The following is a 23,163-nucleotide window of genomic DNA, read 5'->3' as shown; positions in this document are numbered from 1 at the left end:
GAACTAGGAGAAAAACCCCTCCACTGGGTGCCGGTAGGGATTGTCCCCACCCCCAATAATTGTGGCCATAGGTTAGGGATAAATGAGTAACTGTAGCCGCTCAGAGACCCCTTAGGGGTTAGAGCGGGGTAGTAAGCTGAAATAAATAAATAAATAAAGGTCATCCAGCCAGGTGCAAGTGGAGGAGTGGGGAATCAAACCCGGTTCTCCCAGATTAGAGTCTGCACACATAACCACTACACCAATCACTCGGGATTGCCCGGGAGAGCAGAGGAGGGCCGACTTACCCATTAGGCACAGTAAGCATAGTGCTTGGAGCCCACAATACTTTTAGGGACCCACAAAAATGTTTTTGTTTTTAAACCAGAAGAAAAAAACAGTTAGGGTTGAAATAAACGTTTGAATGTTTTTTTTTCTCACATCAGAAAAGAATGAAATTCTGGAGCATACGAAAACCTATTAAATTTTGCCTGAAACAGAAAAAAATAAAATGTTGAAGTATTTAAAGTTATATATAATTAATAAAGTTATATATAATTAATACTGATATTATTATGGTGGGAGGGGCTCAGAAAGGCAAAAATGCCTAGACCCGTGGAGGTCACAATGGGGCCCTGGAGCAGAGTTGCCACAGAACAGAGTTTTATTTCCACACACCGTCTCACACACACAACCTGGAATTATGGTCTATTCTTGGGCAACAGGCAGCTGGGAGACCCAATGTAGAGAGCCAGTTTGGTGTAGTGGTTAAGTGCGTGGACTCTAATCTGGGAGGACCAGGTTTGATTCCCCACTCCTCCACTTGCACCTGGCTGGATGACCTTGGGCAAGTCCTAGTTCTGATAAGAGCCGTCCTTGAAAAAGAGCAGTTTCTGTCAAGAGCTCTCTCGGCCCCACCTCCCGCACAGGGTGTCTGTTGTGGGGAGGGGAAGGGAAAGGAGTTTGTAAGCCGCTCTGAGACTCCTTTGGGTAGTGAAGGGCAGGGTATAAATCTAATCTCTTCTTTTTCTACCTCACAGGGTGTCTGTTGTGGGGAGGGGAAGGGAAAGGAGTTCGTAAGCAGCTCTGAGACACCTTTGGGGAGTGAAGGGCGGGGTATAAATCCAATCGCTTCTTCTTAGACCCATGATTTTCTTAGTATCAAGATGGGTAGCCGTGTTAGTCTGTCCGTAGCAGTAGAAAACAGCAACAGTCCAGTAGCACCTTAATGACTAACAAAACATTTTGGCAGAGCATGAGCTTTTGTGAGTTAACTGCTCACTTCTTCAGATACTTCAGACTCTTCTGAAAAAGCGAGCAGTGACTCAGGAAACCTCATCCCCCGCCACAAATTTTGTTTGTCTTTAAGGTGTCTTGTTCTTTTCTACTGCTACGGACAGACTAACACAGATACCCATCTTGATCTATCTCCATGGAAGGCACCACATTTAGCCATGCAGAATGGAAGTCCACCAACTTTGTGATATAAGGACAGACGGACATTCGCTCAGGCTGTATCTGAAGACGTGAGCAGTGACTCACGAAAGCTCATCCCTTGCCAACAATTTGGTTAGTCTTTAAGGTGCTACTGGACTCTCGCTCTTTTCTTAGTATGTGTTAGCTAGCTTTTCGACTAGACAATCCGCTATAACTCCCAAACCCTCATTCTCCGTTACATAGGGATTTGCTACTGTGATTTGGGCACTGGATCTGAGCTCCTCTAGACATAAATGACGGCTGAGGGGTGACATGATCGAGGTTTATAAGATTATGCGTGGGAAAGAGCAGGTAGAGAAAGAGGTACTTTCCTCCCTTTCTCACAACACAAGAACTCATGGGCACCCCATGAAATTGCTGAGCGGTCGGGTTAGAACGGATAAAAGGAAGTACTTCTTCACCCAAAGAGTGATTTATACATGGAATTCACTGCCACAGGAAGTGGTGGCGGCTACAAGCATGGACGGCTTCAAGAGGGAACTGGGTAAACATCTGGAGCAGAGGTCCATCGGTGGCTATTAGCCACAAGGTATGGATAGGAACTCACAGGCTGGGGCAGGTGATGCACTGCATTCTTGGTGCCTGGGGGGGACAGCAGTGGGAGGGCTTCTTGTGTCCTGGCCCCCACTGCTGGACCTCCTGATGGCACCTGGTATTTTTGGCCACTGTGTGACGGAGTGTTGGACTGGATGGGCCATTGGCCTGATCCAACACTGGCTTCTCTTGTGTTCTTATGTTCTTCATCAAATTGAATTTTAAAAAGTACACATTTGACATTTTGTTTTCAATGCGTAGAAGATGACGATGTGGTATATATGTTTATTCTCAGGATCCCACTTGCAACATACTGGGATATCCTGTCCTTCAAATTCGCCATTCAGGAGATTAACCAGAATCCGAGAGTTTTGCCTAACATCACCCTGGGCTACAGCATCTATGAGAACTATTTTGACTCAAGAATAACCTTTGATGCCCTCCTGGACATGCTGCCTCCTGGACAGACGAATGTTCCAGACTACAACTGTGGAAGACGAAGGGACCCGCTGGCGGTTCTGGAGGGAACAGACTCTGAAAACTCCATCGCAATTTCAGCCATGTTGGGCATTTACAAAATCCCACAGGTATACATGAATACATGAGGCTGCCTTATACTGAATCAGACCGTTGATCCATCAGGGTCAGTATTGTCTACTCAGACAGGCCTTGGCTCTCCAGGGCCCCCGGCAGAGGTCTTGCACATCACCCACAGCCTGATTCTTTTTGCTGGAGATGCTAGGGACTTAACCTGGGACCGGTTTGGTGTAGTGTAGAGTCAGTTTGGTGTAGTGGTTAAGAGTGCGGACTCTAATCTGGGAGAAATGGGTTTGATTCCCCGTTCCTCCACATGAAGCCAGCTGGGTGACCTTGGGCCAGTCGCAAGTTCTCTCAGAGCTGTCCTCTCAAGAGCAGTTCTCAAAGAGCTCTCTCAGCTCCACCTACCTCACAGGGTGTCTGTTGTGGGGAGGGGAAGGGGAAGGGAAAGGAGATTGTAAGCCGCTCTGAAACTCTGAGTGAAGGGCGGGGTGTAAATTCTTCTTCTTCTTCTTCTTCTTCTTCTTCTTCTTCTTCTTCTTCTTCTTCTTCTTCTTCTTCTTCTTCTTCTTCTTCTTCTTCTTCTTCTTCTTCTTCTTCTTCCTGCATCCAAAGCAGAGATGATCTGATCACACAAATGAGTTAGTTGTGAGTTCTCTTTTGAATTAAAACCGGGCCAATAACCTTCAGAGACCTCTTATTGAAAGAAGAAGAAAAAAGAAACAGTTCTCTTTCTTAATCAAGATATTAGAAAATGCAAGCGCATGAAAATTAACCCTATAATTACTGTTAAAGCAAGCTCTAAAATTATCAGAGTTTCTTAATTTCTTAATCATAGTATAGTAAGTAATATTTTAAAAGCAAACTACGGTAGGTTTCAGGTCATTCTGTCACTACTATTAGATATTTTCATATATGGCCAAGTCACACACACACACGCACAGAGAGAGAGAGAGAGAGAGAGAGAGAGAGAGAGAGAGAGAGAGAGAGAGATTATATAATATTTTTCTTAGACTTCCATCCAGAGAAATCTGATTTGCCCATCCTTGTAGCACATTTTAATAGGAATATATCAGTCTTCTCTTACTCTAAATCTCTTCTCTCTTAATCATGGGATTACTATCTAGATAAGTGGTTGGCTCTTAACTTAGTAGGATATAATCAACAGGTGCATACACAGTAATCAAATACACATACACATTATCTCTTCTAAAGCAAGATAATTAAAAGGCAATTAATCCCTTTTTCGGTAACTGTTTCAATTAACTGTCAGAGACTAAAGTGTTATGCAGCCAGAATTCACAGAAGATTGAACCATGCATGATCTCACAGACTTCAGAAGGCATGCATGATCAGCAAAAAAGGTGGCGATCCCTCTAAGCTTAGTGTGAGCTAGCTCACAGTTTTTTAGCCTCCGGCTCACACACATTTTTGTATTAGCTCAAAAAGGACAGCACCAGAGCAAACTAGTTTATGCAGCAGCCAAATCACTCTCTCACAACTTTAATGCCAGTAACTCACAAAGTAGAATTTCTGCTCACAAGACTCCACAGCTTAGAGGGAGCATTGGTGGTGATATACAATCAAAATACTGCTACTGTATAAAATAGAATTGTTCAGGATGACATGTTTAGAAAAAGAACAGGGCTGGAGTATAATGGAATGGTTCAGGAACAAGACTGGAGTCCTCTTCGAGGTTTATTGTATGTTTCGTCCCACTCTTGCTGATTGCTGAACCGTCTTCTACTTTCTAATGCCATTTTCTGGATTGATGATGACATATCTTGTCTGATAACTTTTCCTTCTGCACTGTTTCCTAATTTTGTAATCCTAGTCCTGTTACATTGTTTATCAGATGCTTTATGCTATCTGATTGCATTATTTTATTTATTTATTTATTTATTGCATTTATACCCCACCCTCCCTGCGAACAGGCTCAGGGCGGGGTATAAATGCAATTAAATAAATAAATAAATAAATAAAACAATGCAATCAGATAGCATTATATTATTATATGATGTGATCTTCCTTGAGTCTTAGTGAGAAAACCGGGATATAAAAGAAGTATGTTTATGTGTGTATGTATGTATGTAGACAGACAGACAGACAGATGGCTGGATGATGGATCATAGAATCAGAGAATCACAGAGCTGGAAGGGGCCAGGCAGGCCATCTAGTCCAACCCCCTGCTCAGTGCAGGATCAGCCTAGAGCCTCCCTGACAAGTGTCTGTCCATTCACTGCTTAAAGACTGCCAGTGAGGGGGAGCTCACCACCTCCCTAGGCGGCTGATCCCACTGTTGCACAACTCTTACTGTAAACAAGTTATCCAGCTAGTACCTTCCCACCCTTAATTTAAAACCATTATTTCGAGTCCTATCCTCTTCTGCCAACAGGAAGAGCTCCCTGCCCTCCTCTAAGGGACAGCCCTTCAAATACTTATAGAGCACAATCATGTCCCCCCTCAACCTCCTCTTCTCCAGACTGAACATTCCTGGGTCCCTCAGCCTTTCCTCACAGGGCTTGGTCTCCAGGCCCCCAATCAATGTTCCCTCTAAGTTGTGGAGTCTTGTGAGCAAAAATTCTGCTTAGTGAGCTACAGGCATGGAAGTTGTGAGTGAGTGATTTGGCTATGCCATAAATTAGTTTGCTCTGGCGCCATTGTTCCTGAGCTAAGAAAAAAAAATGTGAGAGCTCAAAGGTAAAAACCTGTGAGCTAGCTCACACTAACTCAGCTTAGAGGGAACACTGCCCCCAATCATCCTCATCACTCTCCTCTGCACCCGCTCCATTCTGTCCACATCCTTTTTTGAAATGAAGCCTCCAGAATGGCACACACGACTATGACATCTTGCGATTTGGATGTTATGCCTCTGTTGATACACCCCAAGATCCCATTAGCCTTTTTTTGTTGCTGCATCATGCTGGCTGCTCATAGATAACTTACGGTCCACCCATACCCCAAGATCTTGTCCACACACATTGCTACTCAGAAGTGTATCCCCCATCTAGTATGCGTGTTCCTCGTTTTTGTTACCCAGATGTAAAACTCAGCACTTATCCTTGTAAAATTGTGTCTTGTTCACATCCTCCCACTTTTCCAGTGTGTTCAGATATCGCTGGATTCTATCTTTATCTTCTGGTGTTTTTGCTGCTCCTCCCAATTTGGTGTCATCTGCCTGTTTGCACACCCTCATCCAGTTAATTTATAAAAAATATTTAAAAGTACCGGGCCCAGAACCGAGCCCTGTGGCACCCCACTGGACACCTCCCTCCATTCAGGGCTGGCTCCAGCTTATTTTGCACCCTAGGCGAGGATCCCTTCTCCCCCCCCATGCGCCCACCAATTTCCAAAAATAAATGCATTTTAGGAAGAATGAAAAACACAAATAATCAAGAAACTCCCAGAGTACGGGGCTGGGTGCAGTTTGGTGCCCCTAAGGGCCGTCCCACTCTAGGCGATTGCCTAGTTCGCCTAGTGAGTGAGCCGGCCCTGCCTCCATTCAAATGAAATGCCATTAACAACTACCCTTTGAGTGTGGTTCTCCAACCAGTTCCATACCAACCTAACTATCCTAGAGTCCAGTTCACAGTCCTCCATTTTACCCATCAGAACATCGTGGGGTACCTTGTCAAAAGCTTTACTGAAATCCATGTAAACAATATCAACAGCATTCCCTCGATCCAGTAAGCTCGTCACTTGATCGAAGAAGGAGATGAGGTTGGTCTGGCAGGACCTGTTGGAGACAAACCCGTGCTGACTTCCCTGGATCACCAAGTTGTCCTTTAGATGCTCTCGGATAGATCCCTTTAAAATCTGTTCCAGTCTCTTCCCTGGGACAGAGGTCAGTGTGCCTGGCCTGTAGTTTGATGGGTCATCCCTTCTCCCTTTTTTAAAAAAAAATTGGGATAACATCTTTCCTCCTTCAGTCTTGTGTCATGTCTCCCATCCTCCAAAAGGTCTGGAAGATGATAGAAGGATGGATGGATGGATGATAGCTAGATAGACGATTAATGATCACTGCACCTATCGTTTTTGCAATGTTGAAAGCCAATGACAATTACAAAGGTGGATTCAGGTGGGGTAGAAGAAGAAGAGGAAGAGAGAGATTGGATTTATACCCCGCCCTTCACTACCCAAGGTGTCTCAGAGCGGCTTACAAACTCCTTTCCCTTCCCCTCCCCACAACAGACACCCTGTGAGGTGGGTGGGGCTGAGAGAGCTCTTGACAGGAACTGCTCTTTTTCAAGGACAGCTGTGCCAGAGCTTGTGACTGACCCAAGGTCACATCAGTAGGTGCAAGTGGAGGAGTGGGGAATCAAACCCAGTTCTCCCAGATTAGAGTCCGCACACTTAACCACTACACTGTGTTAGTCTGAAGTAGCAGAACAAAGTTTGAGTCCAGTGGCACCTTTAAGACCAACGAAGTTTTTATTCATGGTACGAGCTTTTGTGCGTAGGCACACAAAAGCTTATACAGTGAATAAAACTTTGTTGGTCTTCAAGGTGCCACTGGACTCAAACTTTGTTCAGTTAAAACAGTGGAAAGAGAAAACAGAGGAGAGAAGGTAAATCAGCTGGCTGAAATCCTCAGTAGTTTATAGTATCTTGTAAGGGGAGATTTGGATCATGGACGAGGAACAACCCAGTTGTTTTTCTTGCCTACCAGCAATCCTTCACAGGCCTGAATCGGAGCTTTATCTTGAAACCATATCAAGAGAATTCTCTCTTCCTCTCTTGACTAGGTCAACTACGGTGTTCGTTCACATGTTCTTACTGATAAAACTCAGTTTCCTTTCTTCTACCGGATGATCCCGAAAGCAGAGCCCCAGTACCTGGGAATTGCCAAACTGCTCTTGCATTTTCGATGGACATGGATCGGTCTCTTTGCTCCGGACACCGACAGCGGAGAAAGGTTCATAAGCACAGTGACACCTGTTCTCACCAGGAGCGATATTTGTGTCGTGTTCTCACAAAGAATAATAGGACTGAATCTTGGTTACATTGGAAAAATACATAAATATCTGAGCCGCGTGACTTCCCTTTCTATACAGAAAAACATCTATGTATATGTTTACTATGGGGGCCTTCACTACTTGGCAGGTCTAACATTTGTGCTCAAACAAATCTACAGGCGTATTAAATCCAAAATGTGGAGAGTTTGGATCACGGTGGCTTTGTCAGACATCACATTTGGCTTGACGGACAGCGCTTTTGACATCCAGCAGATCCATGGATCTTTGTCCTTCTTAATCCAGACAAAGAGAAGGCCAAACAATGTTGGTTTCCCGACATATGATATGGACAGTGCTATTGAGGCGTTTGGGTTTAAAGCATTCCACTGTCCATCTTCTGAATATTCATTAAGCCGCTGGGCAAAATGTAGAGAGGAAGAGAAACTGCAGAATCCGCCCCAGGAGCTCCTTGAAAGAACTCTGTCTCAAGACAGCTATGGTATATACAACACCCTCCAAGCTATGGGGAATGCCTTACATGCAGCCTACATCTCCCGATCTCGGCAGATGGTGATGGTGGGCAGAAAAAAGTTGATGCTCCAGAGGTTACAGTCGTGGCAGGTACTCCTTTTTCTCATATGTTGTTGTTGTTCAGTCGCACAGTCGAGTCCGACTCTTCGCAACCCCATGGACTAGATCCTGCCAGGCCCTCCTGTCTTCCGCTGTCCTCTGAAGTTTGCTCAGTTTCATGTTCGTTGCATCTATGACACTGTCTAGCCATCTCATCCTTTGCCGTCCCCGTCTTCTTTGACCTTCAGTCTTTCCCAGCATCAGGGTCTTCTCCAGTGAGTGCTCCCTTCTCATTGGGTGGCCAGAGTATTTGAGCTTCAGTTTCATTATCTGGCCTTCCAGGGAACAGTCAGGGTTGATTTCTTTTAGGATTGACTGATTTGATCTTCTTGCAGTCCAAGGGACTCTCAAGAGTCTTCTCCAGCACCTCATATGTAGCACCACTGAAAATCACAGTCTGTTCCATTTCAGATCTAAAGTCTGAGAAGGTTCAGTTTGCGAGACTCCAGATGAAGGCCTCTGCTTTTGCTTCCCTCCGTTGTAATTAATAATAATTATCGTATGGTCTTGTGTGTACTATAGCCAGGAGATCCTAAGATTGCTTGGCAACCAGAAGTTCCAGCTCTTTATTGTTATGCACCACTAGGTGGCAAGCTAGACTTGTTTTTGAGGCGAGAGACATTTCAGAGGCAGTTTGCCATTGCCTGCCTCTGCATCGCACCCCTGGTATTCCTTGGAGGTTGCCCTTCCAAATACTAGCCGGGGCTGGCCCTGCTTAACTTCTGAGATCTGATGAGATCGGGCTAGCCTGGGCTATCCAGGTCAGGGACCTCCATATGGTGCTTTCAGGAGACACATTCCTGCAGGGCTATTTTTGGGCAGGAACGCACAGGAACGGAGTTCCGGCTGGCTCCCCGGGTGGCCACGCCCAGCAGGAACTCATTAGCATAATAGGCCACACCCAACAGCAGAAACTCATTAGAATTGGCTACGTTAGGGGTGTGTGGCCTAACATGCAAAGGAGTTCCTGCTCCAAAAAAAGGCCCTGGGTTTTGACCACAAACAAGGTAAACAGAATAACAAGCAAAAGGTGGGTGTGGCTGAATGACCACACTTCTGGTAACACGGGGGTGCATCTTAATGTGCTAATGAGCTGTGCTGGCAGGGGTGTGGCCTAATATGCTAATTGGTTTCTGGTGTTGGGTGTGGCCTATTATGCTAATGAGTTCCTGCTGGGCTTTTTCTACAAAAAGAGCCCTGCTGATTTCTGACACTTTGATCCTCCTGAGACAAGGTGAATTTATTTTTGGCTTTGACTTCACTGAATCTTCCAGGACCTTTTCCTGAGGCTTCAGATCTGCAGCAAGGGTCCAATTAAATGGAACTTAACACATGCAGGGAAGGGGCCATTGCTCAGTGAAAGAGCCTGTGGTTTGTGGGCAGAAGGTCCTAGGTTCAGTCCCTGGCACCTGCAGGTGAGACGAGCAGGTAGTATGTGATGTGAAAGACCTCCACCTGAGACCTTGGAGAGCCACTGCCAGTCTGAGGAGACAATAAAGGTAAAGGTTCCCTTGCTCGAAAGCCAGTCACGTCCGACTCTAGGGTTGCGGTGCTCATCTGCGTTTCAAAGCCGAAGAGCCAGCGCTGTCCGAAGATGTTTCCCTGGTCATGTGGCCGGCATGACTAAACACCAAGGCGCATGGAACGCTGTTCCCTTCCCACCGAAGTGGTCCCTATTTATCTACTTGCAATTTCTTGCTTTCGAACTGCTAGGTTGGCAGGAGCTGGAACTAGAGACGGGAGCTCATTCCGTCATGCGGCACACCCGGGTCTCAAACTGCTGAACTACCGACCTACCACAGCCTGCAGTTCAGCGTCTTAACCACTTGAGCCACCGCAGCTCCTAGAGGAGACAATACTGACCATGATTTCTTACCCAAATAGGGGGTCTCCTTTTAATTGGGGGAATTAGCAAAGGAGACAGAGCCTAGTGAGAGGGGGTAACAAACAGGATATCCACCAGCATTTATAGGCATTTTTCCCTTAGAGAACTCTCAAAATAAATGAGACCAAGTTAAAATAGAAGGGATTTTATTTAAAGAGGGCGGAAGAGCAAAACATACACAAGTAAATACACATACAAAGCTCTCAAAGAGTAACGGGGATAAAGATTAGGGCTGGTGATAGTTACCTATCTAGAAGAGTGAAGTCCGTAGAAGAGCAAAGGTCTGGATCCAGGACAACACACACACAACTGGACTGGACAGAGTGTGCCATTTTTATAGGAAAAGTGTGTCCTCCTGGGGCAATGCGGACGTATCTGTGTACAAAAACAATAGCTTGATGAGCCGTGTGAGAAGTACGAAGTGTTGAAACAAAAGATCTGTGAGAAGATTGATGGCTTTCCCAGGAGTAAACAAAGATCTGGGGGAATTAGTGATAGTTTGCATGAGTGTGGCTAGTGGCTGCCTGGTGAGATTGTCCAGTGTAAATGTATTATTTATTTCTCTGAAGTATTGCTCTGATTAGTTTGCTAAATGTAATGTTCTCTCTGATGACCCTTTGAGCACAGGATGGGAGAGGCTATCAGGTTATTTGGATAGCCTGCTAATTAATTAATTAATTTCTTCAAATTTGTACCCCGCCTAAGCAGGCTCAGGTAATTAAGGTGAATAGGCAGGGAAAAGCATGACCAGGTGTGATGAGATCATGTCAGGGTGGTGGTATTGCCTCTCTGATAAGCCCATTGTTGAGATGGTCTCTCTTTTTCAGGTGGGTAGAGAGCTTATTAGCAAAACAGATGCCCTGAGTCACCTACCCAAAATAGTCTTCCCAGGCTTGTCTCTGACCAGCAGCCATTTTGTGTGTCCCAGCTCCATCTTGGTTCCATTTCTGGCCAAGCTGTGTGGTACACACATATGATTGGGGTGGGGGATCTAGAAAGAGAGGGATCTTCTACAAACTGCCCTTCTGCAGGGGGGGTCTGGCTGCTAACAGATGGGCCAAGGGTCTGATTCAGTATGAGGAAGCTTCATATGTGTGTTCATGTGTGAATTCTCACTGGTCCCTCCTTACCTCTTCACGTGGGCTGCTGATGAAGAAAAGAGCAATCTGGTTTCATTATGGTGTCCTGCCTTCCTGATCCAAGTCTGTCCTTGGTTCATGGAGTTTATGTGGGAATGCCAGTGGATGTCAGGCTGTACCAAGAGTACAGAGCATCACTGCCCCAGACATAAGAACATAAGAGAAGCCATGTTGGATCAACCCAAGGGCCCATCCAATCCAACACTCTGTGTCACACAGTGGCCAAAAATACCAGGTGCCATCAGGAGGTCCACCAGCAGGGCCAGAACTCCAGAAGCCCTCCCAGTGTTGCCCCCTCCCCAAGCACCAAGAATTCAGAGCATCACTTCACTGCCCCAGATATGGTTTTCCATCTGTACCTTGTGATTAGTAGCCACTGATGGACCTCTCCTCCATATGTGTATCCAATCCAAGAGAGATACAAGAGAGAGCGGGTTCCATTCTGGCCACTTCCTCCTCCTCAGTCCAATGGCCTAGCTCCCTAACTCTTAACAGAGAAGGGGAAGGTGAGCCTCAGCAATGGACCTCAATGAGCCCGGAAGGTGTGTGGATGAACCCTGAATCACTGGGGGGCAACGTTCCCTCTAAGCTGTGGAGTCTTGTGAGCAAAAGTTCTACTTTGTGAGCTACCAGCATTAAAGTTGTGAGCAAGTGATTTGGCTGCTGCATCAATTAGTTTGCTCTGGAGCCCAACCTTCCTGAGCTATGACAAAACTGTGTGAGCCAGAGGCTAAAAAACCGTGAGCTAGCTCACACTAACTCAGCTTAGAGGGAACACTGCTGGGGCGGGGGGGGATCAATCCAGACAAGGTCCATTTACATGGCTAATATAGATTCCTGTTTCCTAAAAGCTGGTGTTTCCCTCTCCCATTCTAGCTCCACCCTTTCCTGAGAAGTTTCAGGTTCTACAATATTTCAACCGATGGAGTTTATTTGGATCAGAATGGAGACCTGGCAACCAACTTTGATATTGTGAACTGGGTGGTGTTCCCCAACAAGTCCATTACCAAAATACGTGTTGGTAGCCTAGAAAGAGATTCGTCCCAAGAACTAAAACTGTCCATCGACCAACAATCCATAGTGTGGCCCAGGCAATTGAACCAGGTGGGTGATATAATAAAACAGCCACTGCAGACATCTTCAGTCTACTAGGGATAGGAAATTTACCCAACTAACCAAAGTCCTAAGTTGCTAGATGATAACGAGGCAGGAACTCATTCTCATTCCATCATTTCTGGCCGAAAAAGGATGCTTGTATCTTTTGCCACCACCAGATACTTATATATAGATAGGCTTGTTTGTCCTTCTGGAAACTAAACCATATGCTTCCCATTCAAATAAAGAATAGCCTTTTCCTGGACACTCTTATTGCTTTAGTAGTTAACATGACCTAGTCTCAGATTTTATGTGAACAGAGTAGCTACTCTAAAAACTCCATTTTTATGGAAGGAAACGTTTAATTTGCAGTTTAAGCCATTCGCTATCAAAAGGAGAAACATATTGCTGAGCAAGATAGTTTCTGAGCAAAGGATTCATCCTCCAATCAGTTCTTTCTTGTCTTCCTTCTTCTGTGATTAAAACTGAAGCTTTCCACTCCAGTCTCTCCCTTTCGCTACCCCAGTTAATGTCATAAGAAGTGCCCCACCGAATCAGACCAGTGGTCTATCTAGTCCAGCATCCTGTGTCACACAGTAGTCAGCCACTTGCCCTGGAGGGTCAACCAACAGGTCACACAGATCAAAGACTTCCCCTGATGCTAACTTCTAGCCACTGATATTCAGTGGTTTGCTGCCTCTGAATGTGGAGAGTGTTCTTCCAAATCCAAATACCTTTATTGGCATAAAAGGGTCTTCTTCTTACAGCTCTCACTGTATCTCCTTCGACCTGTTTCACTCAACATTGGCGACGACTCTTTTGTGATTTTTCCACATGCCCCCTGATCTAACCCCCTCCTCTCTTTCATACAACTAATGTGCTCCTCTCCTGCGGCTTCATTCTTACTAAATTCCAGCTACTGGGAGGAAGGACAGGATACACTGTGGTGAGCACGCTGTGCATTAGAATTATGGCCTTCAAAAAAAAGCTTCTGGGGTTAATTAGTCCAAAAACTGGGAGAGAGGTTCTTTTGTGTCTTTTCCAATATTATAAGTAACTTCTACTGTGGTACTGTGGAGCTGCGGTGGCTCAAGTGGTTAAGATAAGACGCTGAACTGCAGGCTGTGGAAGGTCAGTAGTTCAGCAGTTTGAGACCCGGGTGTGCCGCATGATGGAGTGAGCTCCCGTCTCTAGTTCCAGCTCCTGCCAACCTAGCAGTTCAAAAGCAAGACATTGCAAGTAGATAAATAGGTACCGCTTCGGTGGGAAGACAACAGCGTTCCATGCGCCTTGGTGTTTAGTCATGCCGGCCACAGGACCACGGAAACGTCTTCGGACAGCGCTGGCTCTTCGGCTTTGAAACGGAGATGAGCACCGCAACCCTAGAGTCGGACGTGACTGGCTTTCGAGCAAGGGAAACCTTTACCTTACTGTGGTACACCTTTTCCTTGATGCACCTTGTCTTTTTCTGCTTAGACCCTGCCTACTTCCAGGTGTACCGGACGTTGCCACCCTGGTTACACCAAGGTAATTCAGAAAGAACAGCCACGCTGCTGCTATACGTGTTCCCCATGCCAGAAAGGGGCCATCTCTATTCAAGAAGGTGAATATTCTATCCCTTCCCCCCTTTCTATATATAAACTAATAAAACCAGGGGTCATTTCCTTCAGGAGCGCCCAGGAGCAGAGCTCCAGCAGTAAAGAGCCTGGGGGGCGGGCACATGCAACAAGCCACACCCCCTGCTCCCAGCAGCCCTCAGTCAGAGCAAGAAACAGCCAGGTAAGCCCCCCCCCTGGCCCCCTGGTCCAAAACAGTCCAGTGGCACCTTTAAGACCAAGTTTTATTCAGGTACAAGCTCTCCCTCCTCTGTGAGGGCAGATCTGCATGTTTCCCCCTCCAATAGCTAGCAATCCAAAACAATCCAGTGGAGCCTGAGCAGTGGGTGTTGCCTTCTGACACACTTCCGGTGATGTCAGGGTGTGTGGCATATGCAAATGTTATGCTAATGAGCTCCTGCACCTCTTTTTCTATGAAATGACCCCTGAATAAAACTTTATTTTTTTAAAAAGGCGATTATTCTAGAAGAAAGCAATGCTGGATAGTGGGGGGGGGGGGAGATTCATCCAGGCATTTTCTGTGGCTTTTTAAAAATACGTTTATATGAAAAAGAAGAAGAGATTGGATTTATACCCCGCCCTTCACTACCCAAAGGAGTCTCAGAGCGGCTTACAAACTCCTTCCCCTTCCCCTCCCCACAACAGACACCCGGTGAGGCAGGTGGGGCTGAGAGAGCTCTGACAGAAACTGCTCTTTTTTCAAGGACAGCTCTTATCAGAACTACGGCTTGCCCAAGGTCATCCAGCCAGGTGCAAGTGGAGGAGTGGGGGAATCAAACCCAGTTCTCCCAGATTAGAGTCCGCGCACTTAACCACTACATCAAACTGGCTCTCAGACCCCTAATATATGAGGTTGGTGTGTGTGTGGGGGGGGGTGAGATGCAGGAAAGGGGAACGTTCTTCACCCAGGTTTGGGGAGGGGGGGTTGCACATGCCAGTCCACACAGCACTGGGCATTGGAGCCGTATTCAAACATATATGTCTCACATGCCCTGAACCGGATGGTCAGACCAGCCCGATCTCGTCAGATCTCGGAAGCTAATTAGGGTCAGCGGTATTTAGTCTTTGCATTGGAGACCATCAAGGTACACCAGGGTCATGACGCAGAAACCGTCAGTAGCAAACCACCTCTGTTATTCTCTGGCCTTGAAAACCACACGAGGGACCTCCATAAACCAGCTGAGACCTGACATTACTTTCCTCCTCCACCACATCTCATGTGGCGCAGCAGCTGGGATTGTGCTCTGCAGAGAGGAACATCAGTACCTCTCATCCACAAAACCTGTGGCTGGTCTGATGTTGGCCAAGCCACGTTCACCAATGCCAGCTCTCTGTCCCTTGTGTTCCCCGCTGTTTGTTTAAATGACGTTCAGGTTTTGACTGGGGCATCCAAGGATCTCATAGAATGAGTAGAGGCTGTGGCTCAGAGGTAGAATACCTGCTTGGGCAATGCAGAAGGTACCACGTTCAGTCCCCAGCATCTCCAGTTTAAAGGATCAGGCCATTGGTGAAGTGAAGGACCTCCACCTGAGATCTGAAGAGCGACTACCAGTCTGAGTAGATAATACCGACCTTGCTAGACCGAGGGTCTGATTCAGTAATAAAGCAGCTTCATTTGTCCAAATTCCAGAATAGAACTCATGTCTCATTGTCAGAGCCTTGCTAACTAAGATCTGCTTTATGCGGTACTAACTAGAACGTAATCTGGGGCATCACCAGTAAACTTGTGCCTTTCCTGATCCCGGTTCTTGCCCTCATAAGAACATAAGAGAAGCCAATTTATTGATCAAGTCAATGGCCCATCCAAATACCAGATGCCATTAGGAGATTCATCAGTGGGGCCAGGACACTAGAAGCCCTCCCACTGTTGCCTCCTCCAAGCACCAAGAATACAGAGCATCACTTGCCCCAGAGCAAGAGATCCCATCTATACTGTAGCTAATAGCCACTGATGGACCTCTGCTCCGTGTGTTTATCCCATTCCCTCTTGAAGCCCGTCCATGATTGTAGCCGCCACCAACACCATCTCTGTCTTCATTGAGTCTTTTGCTATTTGAAGTCTCGCACTGAAATATTGTTTTTATGGAGAGTATCTGGATCAAGGAGCTGCGGTGGCTCAAGTGATTAAGACGCTGAACTGCAGGCTGTGGAAGGTCGGTAGTTCAGCAGTTCGAGACCCAGGGTGCCGCATGACCGAGTGAGCTCCCGTCTAGTTCCAGCTCCTGCCAACCTAGCAGTTCGAAAGCAAGAAATTGCAAGTCGATAAATAGGTACCACTTCGGTGGGAAGGTAACAGCGTTCTGTGCGCCTTGCCAGCCACATGACCACGGAAACGTCTTCGGACAGCGCTGGCTCTTTGGCTTTGAAATGGAGATGAGCACCGCAACCCTAGAGTCGAATTCGACTGGCTTTCGAGCAAGGGAACCTTTACCTTTACCTTTACCTAACTGGATCATTCTTGTTCGTTTCAGATGCAGAGCGTTGCACCAGGTGTCCAGAAGATCAGCATTCAAACGAGGACCGGTCTCAGTGTGTCCCCAAGATTATCACCTTCCTAACCTATGAAGAACCCCTGGGGATCACCCTCGCTTTCTGTGCCCTGCTCTTGTCCCTCATTTCAAGTTTTGTTTTAGCCCTGTTTATCAAATTCCTACACACGCCGGTAGTCAAAGCCAACAACCGAGACCTCTCCTACATTCTCCTCGTCTCCCTCCTCCTTTCCTTTCTCTCCTCCTTCCTGTTCATTGGCCAGCCAAGGAAACTGACCTGCCTTCTCCGACAGACCATGTTCGGCACCATCTTCTCAGTCGCCGTCTCTTCTGTCTTGGCCAAAACAATCACCGTGGTGGTGGCCTTCATGGCTACCAAGCCGGGAAACAGGATGAGGAAATGGCTGGGGAAGGGTCTGGCCAACTCCATCGTCGTTTCTTTTTCTGGTATCCAAGTTGGCCTCTGTGTCGTCTGGCTGGGAACCTCTCCTCCTTTCCCAGAATCTGACATGCACTCCCAGGCTGGACAGATCACACTGCAATGCAACGAAGGATCGGTTGCCATGTTTTACGGTGTACTGGGATACTTGGGCTTCTTGGCTGCTATCTCCTTCACGGTGGCTTTCCTTGCCCGGAAGCTGCCTGGGGCCTTCAACGAGGCCAAGCTGATCACCTTCAGCATGCTTGTGTTCTGCAGTGTGTGGGCGTCCTTTGTGCCCACCTACCTGAGCACAAAGGGGAAATACATGGTCGCCGTGCAGGTCTTCTCCATATTGACCTCCAGCGCTGGCCTAATGGGGTGCATCTTCCTTCCTAAATGCTACATTATCGTACTGAGGCCTGATCTCAACACCAAGGAGCATCTAATGATGAAAATGAGAGAGCCCCTATAACTTCCCATACAGTTTTGTTTTTTTCAAACTTTGCAAGTCTACGGCCCCGGTCACACGAGAGGAGCGCGCTTGAGCGATCACACGCGGGTATTCTGTTGACGGCCCGTAGCAAACCGCTCGCTAGTAGGCTTTCCCGGGTATTTTTTTAACTCCGGATCTTCGGGCGGATGCTACGGGTCGGCGATGGGTGTGCTACGCTTGCCAGATGTGTCCTTGTGATCGTACCCGCATACTCTGCCCGACATTTGTGCCTCTCCTGCAGCAAATCCTCCGTGTGACCGGGGCCTATATCCAGCATACCACTAATGATAACTAAGGATGCCAGTCTTTCCTCCACCAGGGCCAGAGCCTTCTCCGTCCTGGCCCCCAGCCTGGTGGAACACGCTCCCTATTGAGACCAGGGACCTGCGGGATCTCCTTCAATTCCGCAGGGCCTGCGAGACGGAGCTCTTCCGCCAAGCCTTTGGTTGAGGCAGCTTGCGCCCATATATGGTCTCCTTGAGGTTGCTGTCACCCGTCTATTTACTGACCACAGACAACTGGCCTTTAACTCACCGCACCACCGGGCCAGAACTTTGTACCCAACTGACGCTGTCTCAAGCTGTACCCCTTGTTTTAATTATAATGTTTTATCGTGTTTTAAACTGAAATTGTATTTATTATAATGATGTTACCCACCCTGAGCCCGTCCACGGGATGGATGGGATATAAATGCAAATAATACATAAATAAATAACTAAATAACAAGACATTTGGTTTGGGAATTGTATTTATTGACTTTACTAGGGGACCTTCCCTGCTCACTTTGCTTGCGATCTACCTAGCTTGTTCCACTTAACAATATTAAACAGCAGTTTGAACACTGAATCGGCATTTCTGCTTCCTGCCCTGCAGCAATACCTGACAAAGTAGCAAGACAGATCTTCCTTTTTGGGTGAACTGTAGAATCATGGAATCACAGAACGTTAGAGTTGGAAGGGACCTCGAAGGTCATCTAGTCCAACCCCCTGCACTCTGCAGGAGCGTAGCCGAAAGACAGCCCTACAACATACCAGAAATATGGTCATCCAGTCTCCGCCTGAAAACGTCCAGTGGAGGAGCATCCACCACCTCCCGGGGCAGACTGTTCCACTGCTCAACCACTCTTACAGATAGGAAGTTTCTCCTGATATTTAGCCGGTAACAACTCCCTTGTAATTTCCACCCATTAGATCTAGTCTTGTGATCCGGAGCAAGAGGGAATAGATCTGCTCCATCTTCTACATGACAGCCCTTCAAATACTTGAAAACTGCAATCATGTCCCCTCTAAGCCTTCTCTTTCCCAGGCTAAACAGACCCAACTCTTTCAGCCTTTGGTCATAAGACTTGGATCCAAACCCTCTCACCATCCTGGTTGCCCTCTTCTGGACACGCTCGAGCTTGTCAACATCCTTCCTAAAATGTGGAGCCCAAAACTGGACACAGGACTCCAGGTGAGGCCTGACCATACCAGAATAGAGCGGAACGACCACCTCCCGTGATCTGGACACAAAATTAGACAAAATTAGATTTATAGCAAATGTCTTCCTCACCTTTTCCCCCAATGGGGACCCAGAGTAGCTGACATCTTTCTCCCGCCCTTTGTTTTATCCTCACAACAATAACTTTGTGAGGTAGGTTACGGTCAGTGTTCCCTCTAAGCTCAGTTAGTGCGTGCTCTCTCACAGTTTTTTAGCCCCCGGCTCACCCATTTTTGCCTTAGCTCAGGAAGGGGGGCTCCAGAGCAAACTAATTTTTATGCAGTAGCCAAATCACTTGCTCACATCTTTAATGCCAGTAGCTCACAACGTAGAATTTTTGCTGACAGGGAGCATTGGTTACGGTGTTTGTGACTTGCCCAAGATCAGCAAGGAAGTTTCCATGGCAGAGGTGGGATTCGAGCCAGGTTTCATAGATCAGAGGTCTTCAATATGGTGTCCCTGGGTGCCACAGTGCTTACCATCAGCTTTCCTAGTACCCACTGTTTCTAGAAAGTGCATGGGGCCAGGGTGAGCCTTTTTGCCCAGCAAGGCTTCTGATTGGCTGCTGGAGATTTGATTGGCTGTGCGGACTGTTTTTTAAAAGGTTGCTTTGGCAGCAGCTGCCACCACAGCACAAGGATGTTCACTGTGTGACTGAAGGTAAATGGCAGCAGCTATTTTGTGGCTGCCTCTGCCTCTGTAGCAGCTATTTTGCGGTAGCCATTTTGTGGCTGCACCCACCACACTGTATTAGAATTCTAAACTACCTGCAGGCTCAAAAAAAGCTCAGGATCTCTGTCGTAGATCCTAGTCAGACATTCTAACCACTATGCTATACTAGCTGACAGCTCAGGGAAGTTTTCAGCCTCCCATTCGTTTTGTTGGGGAAATGATTTTTTTCCCCATCCTACACCCATCTCCGCTGCTTTTGTTCCCAAAGCAGCTTATGTCATTATTTATTTATTAGATTTCTAACCCGCCCTCCTGCCGAAGCAGCTCAGGGCGGCTTACATAGCATTTTAAAACCAGCATACCATTTTAAAACCAGCAAAAAACAACATAAAATACAGTTCCATAAAATTCCAATAAATACATTATTTATTCCAATAAATAAATATTCTCCTCCATCTTTCCAATCCCCAGGCTGCCAAGATGACCCCTCTTGCTCTTGCTTTATCAGGTATTAGGTATTGCTGCAGCTGTTTTGACACACGACCAAACCGCTCATTCGGGATTCAGTAAGCTCGGAAGCCTGGGGAAAAAAGACCTCTTCGGCATTAAGAAGCCTGTGATGGGCCAATCCAGCCAGGCGGTGGCAGTGTGGCACTACGACTCAAAGTAGTCCTGGAAGAACTGACGTCATCTAGCCAAGCCGAGGTGAATGCCGACCGGAACACGCCTGAAGCTTACAGCTGAACAAAATCTCCGTCGGCTGCAAAAGTGTGCGATTTAAAGAATTATATGTTGTCCTCCCTTACCCTATGATTCATTGTTAGTCCCGTGTGAAAACTTGCATAACTGTAAATCGCTCAGAGCCAGCAGCTCTGCAGGATGAGCGATCAATAAATCCAAAGGTATTATTATTATTTTATTATTATTCAGACTGCGATTAAATATTACAGAAGCAAACAAAGAGAGAAACACGGAAGTCACTATCACAGATAAGAACCGTGACAGACTAACTAATAATAATTACTTCGAATTGCATCTTGGTAATCGTTGTGTACTGATATGAACATAAAAAGTACACAGACAGAGAGTGATTTCAGCAAAGCGTACTTTATTCAATCAGGAACAAGACGACTTTAGCCGACTCGCAGGCTGGCTTATATTCCCCATGAAACTGCCACCCATAACACACCCCTACTTCCCAATAGGTTATTTACTGTGGCTGAGAGTTCCATAGGCTCTTGGCCGGGGACCTAGCCCCCTGATTGGTGCGGGCTAGGATCCACATACTCCATTGTCTTTTCGAGCAAAGCTCGACGTTGGCACTTGACCGCGTGGAGCCCAAGCTGGCCACGCGGTCTGAGCTGAGTATATTACAGAACACATCAGCGCTAGCGAGACCATGCGGTCAAGCGCACCTTCCGGTGTTGGAACAACAGCCGATTCTGATCCTAGGGCGGACCAATTGGATTGCCTGGATCCTAGAGTAGACCTATGACTGACTCCTCCACTGTGAATAGCCTATCACTGGTATTGGGGTGTGTGTTGGGTGTGGGTTCCTGCAGGGATTTAAGTGGGGCTCGGACCCCGCTAGTTTGTCTTTTAGTTTCACTTGTTTAATAAAGCATGAGCTGATCAATACTCAACGCCTTCCTCCGAAGAGGAAGAGGAAGAGGAAGAGGAAGAGGAAGAGGAAGAGGAAGAGGAAGAGGAAGAGGAAGAAGAAGAGGAAGAAGAAGAAGAAGAAGAAGAAGAAGAAGAAGAAGAAGAAGAAGAAGAAGAAGAAGAAGAAGAAGAAGAAGAAGAAGAAGAAGAAGAAGAAGAAGAAGAAGAAGAAGAAGAAGAAGAAGAAGAAGAAGAAGAAGAAGAAGAAGAAGAAGAAGACCACCACCTAGTCTGGCTTGCAGGCATTGTGATCTCAGGGTTCCTGCAGCTACCATCCTTATCTCTCTCAAGGCCAGACTGAAGAACGTGGTAATTTGTTAATCTTCGGAAGCTGTGCTCAGTTGAAGTTCCTGGTGCTGCAAATACCAGTATGGCTCTTTTCTCTTCGTCCACTGAACTGTTCAGGGAGGGGGGAAGCCCACAAGGAGGAGACCTGGCACCGTCTCTCTGCCCAACTCCTAAGAGAAATCCACCCTAGCCCTCTTCCTCCCTATTTCTGGGGATTTTGGCCTCTTGGAGAGCGAAGGGAAAAACCTGTTTTTTTCCTTCCTGTCTAGGCAGTTTGCCTGGAACGCCAGGAATTCCTTTCTGTGTGTTGTGTATTGGGAACCCAAGAAATGGGGAGGGGGTGAAAATGACCAGAACGTTCCCCTTCAACCTGCATCTCTCCATTTCCAGGATAACATAACCCATTTCAGACCACAAAGGAGGGACCCTTCCTGGCTGGGCCTCCCGATTCCCCAGCAGGAGTAGAAAGGACACTCAGTACACCCTGCTCATCTGGGAAGGAGATGTTCTCTCCAGCCCCTCTTTTGAGGCAAGGCCTTCCTCTTCCCTCAAGGTAAGAAGAAGAGGAGGAGGAGGAGGAGGAGGAGATTGGATTTATACCCCGCCCTTCACTCGGAGTCTCAGAGCAGCTTACAGACTCCTTTCCCTTCCCCTCCCCACAACAGACACCCTGTGAGGTAGGTGGGGCTGAGAGAGCTCTCCCGAGAACTGCCCTTGAGAGAACAGCTCTGAAAGAACTTGTGACGGAGAAGGAGAAGGAGGAGGAGATTGGATTTATACCCGGCCCTTCACTACCCAAAGGAGTCTCAGAGCGGCTCACAAACTCCTTTCCCTTCCCCTCCCCACAACAGACACCCTGTGAGCAATGTTCCCTCTAAGCTTTGTAGTCTTGTGAGCAAAAATTCTACTTTGTGAGCTACTGGCACTAAAGTTGTGAGCAAGCGATTTGACTCCTGCATAAATTAGTTTGCTCTGGAGCCCTCCTTCCTGAGCTAAGACAAAAATCTGTGAGCTGGAGGCTAAAAAATTGTGAGCTAGCTCACACTAACTCAGCTTAGAGGGAACACTGCCTGTGAGGTAGGTGGGGCTGAGAGAGCTCTCCCGAGAACTGCCCTTGAGAGAACAACTCTGAAAGAACTTGTGACAGAGGAGGAGGAGGAGGAGGAGATTGGATTTATACCCGGCCCATCACTACCCAAAGGAGTCTCAGAGCGTGGGGCTGAGATAGCTCTTGACAGGAACTGCTCTTTTTCAAGGACAGCTCTTGTCAGAACTATGGCTACATGAAGGGGTGAGAAATGGGTAATTTTTTCCTGCCCTCTCTTGGAAAAACTTTCATTCCAGTAGGTCAATGCCTGGCAAAGGGCAGTTCCCAGTAGGGGAACAAAGCGCCACACACACCAAAAAAAGAGCTGGAGATTTGGGCAGGAAAGGTTTCTGCCTTCTGTCTCTTTTGCAGGATCGCTCCATCTGGTCTCTCTCACGGACTGGCGCCGTCACAGACCTCCTCTCTTGCAAATATTGCTATTCCGCTCTCCTTTCTGGGTCTGGTTGTCGCAGGGAACTACATTTCCCAGAAGGCCTCGTGAGCACAGGAGAAGTCAGCCCTGCCTATTCCAGGCGTGGAAGGGGTGGGGGGCGGTGGCTTTTCATGGAGGCGGAGAAAGGAATTTTTGGGGGATATGGAGTTCGGCAGCGCCTCTCCTCTTCCTCCTGTCCCCCAGCCGGGGGGAGCATTTCGCTTTTGCACGTCTGCAGGAAAGGTGAGCGAGGGATTCCCTAAAATACCCGT

General features: G+C 47.1%; 1 protein-coding gene across 1 annotated transcript in view; it reads left to right on the top strand.

Annotated features, from left to right (window-relative positions):
* Positions 1 to 17,249, top strand: part of LOC107107635 (vomeronasal type-2 receptor 26-like) — a 20,376-nt gene extending 3,127 nt beyond the window's left edge. The window contains exons 2-6 of the mRNA XM_015407939.1: positions 2,306 to 2,597; positions 7,293 to 8,123; positions 12,033 to 12,177; positions 13,728 to 13,778; positions 16,339 to 17,249. Of these exons, the coding sequence (XP_015263425.1) occupies positions 2,306 to 2,597; positions 7,293 to 8,123; positions 12,033 to 12,177; positions 13,728 to 13,778; positions 16,339 to 17,249 (2,230 nt within the window). The remainder of the gene's footprint in view (positions 1 to 2,305; positions 2,598 to 7,292; positions 8,124 to 12,032; positions 12,178 to 13,727; positions 13,779 to 16,338) is intronic.
* Positions 17,250 to 23,163: the final 5,914 nt, after the last annotated feature.

The sequence above is a fragment of the Gekko japonicus genome, unplaced genomic scaffold (assembly GCF_001447785.1).
Source record: "Gekko japonicus isolate JY-2015 unplaced genomic scaffold, Gekko_japonicus_V1.1 scaffold5688, whole genome shotgun sequence".
Lineage (NCBI taxonomy): Eukaryota > Metazoa > Chordata > Lepidosauria > Squamata > Gekkonidae > Gekko > Gekko japonicus.
The sequence above is the reverse complement of the archived record's forward strand: the minus strand, read 5'-3'. Positions and strand labels throughout refer to the sequence as shown.